This window comes from Plasmodium fragile (genome assembly GCF_000956335.1).
Source record: "Plasmodium fragile strain nilgiri unplaced genomic scaffold supercont1.105, whole genome shotgun sequence".
NCBI lineage: Eukaryota > Apicomplexa > Aconoidasida > Haemosporida > Plasmodiidae > Plasmodium > Plasmodium fragile.
In genome coordinates, this window is record NW_012192685.1 from 28,228 (window position 1) to 29,211 (window position 984).

The 984-nt window shown below is 41.8% G+C and overlaps 1 protein-coding gene across 1 annotated transcript in view; it reads left to right on the top strand.

Annotated features, from left to right (window-relative positions):
* Positions 1 to 984, top strand: part of AK88_05235 (uncharacterized protein) — a gene marked incomplete at both ends in the record, with an annotated part of 19,047 nt that overhangs the window by 3,342 nt on the left and 14,721 nt on the right. The window contains one exon of the mRNA XM_012482837.1: positions 5 to 846. Coding sequence (XP_012338260.1) covers positions 5 to 846 — 842 coding nt within the window. The remainder of the gene's footprint in view (positions 1 to 4; positions 847 to 984) is intronic.

Sequence of the window (984 nt, forward strand, 5' to 3'; positions counted from 1 at the left end):
GAAGACCCAGAAGAAGACCCAGCAGAAGACCCAGAAGAAGACCCAGCAGAAGACCCAGAAGAAGACCCAGAAATCGCTCTTAAGAACAAGTGCGAGTGTATAAGAGCAGCTGTGGAGAGAGCTGTCACAGTAGATGATGCGCTAGAAGGCCAACTAGACGCATATGTACGAGCTGTAAGTGGAACATGTATTGTTAAAATGAATTGCTGTTCAGAAGATTTGTCGAAGAATGAGTCCATTGCGGTTGAGAATGGTCCAGAGAATGTCCTCAGTGTTGTTGAGTCACATGTTCCTAAAGATTATTCCATTACCTTGGTGGTTGAGAATTTAGAACAAGAATTGGGAAGTGTGGCAGTTACGTATTTGAATAGTCCTCGAACTAAGGAAGAATTCGAAATCGCGAGGCAAAGCGATTTTTCGGAAGACTGTGTCCAGGGATCTATTGAACAGAGCTTGGAAGTGTTGCCCAATGCTGAAACAGAAGATTTTGTGCAAGTAGTAAAATGGATGAGAAATAAAATTGAAGAGAAATTTATGCATTTTAAGACTGTGTTCAAAAAGGGTTTGGTAGAAAATGTTGGAAGCGTATCAAATTCGTTCAGGTGTAATTCAAAGGATAAAATGGAATGTATACAAGACCTGATAAGTCTTATTGATAGTACGTTGGACCACATTAGTCAACAGTTTAAACATGCTTCGCCTGCTTCAGGGGAACCCCTTGAGTTGCTGCCAAAAGACTCCACTGAATGCACGGTGGATACTAAAAAACTGTTTGCCAGGGATGTGGAAGAGTGCGATTTGAAAGGTGTTAGAGCGCTTTTCAAAGAGGCTACAAAATTATCAAAGGTAATCGGTAGTGAGTTGTGGAAGGACTTTGCAGAGTGTGATTTGAAAGGTGTTAGAGCGCTTTTCAGAGACACGGCAAGATCATCAAAGGGAATCGGTAGTGAGTTGTGGAAGGACTTTGCAGAGTGTGATTTGAAA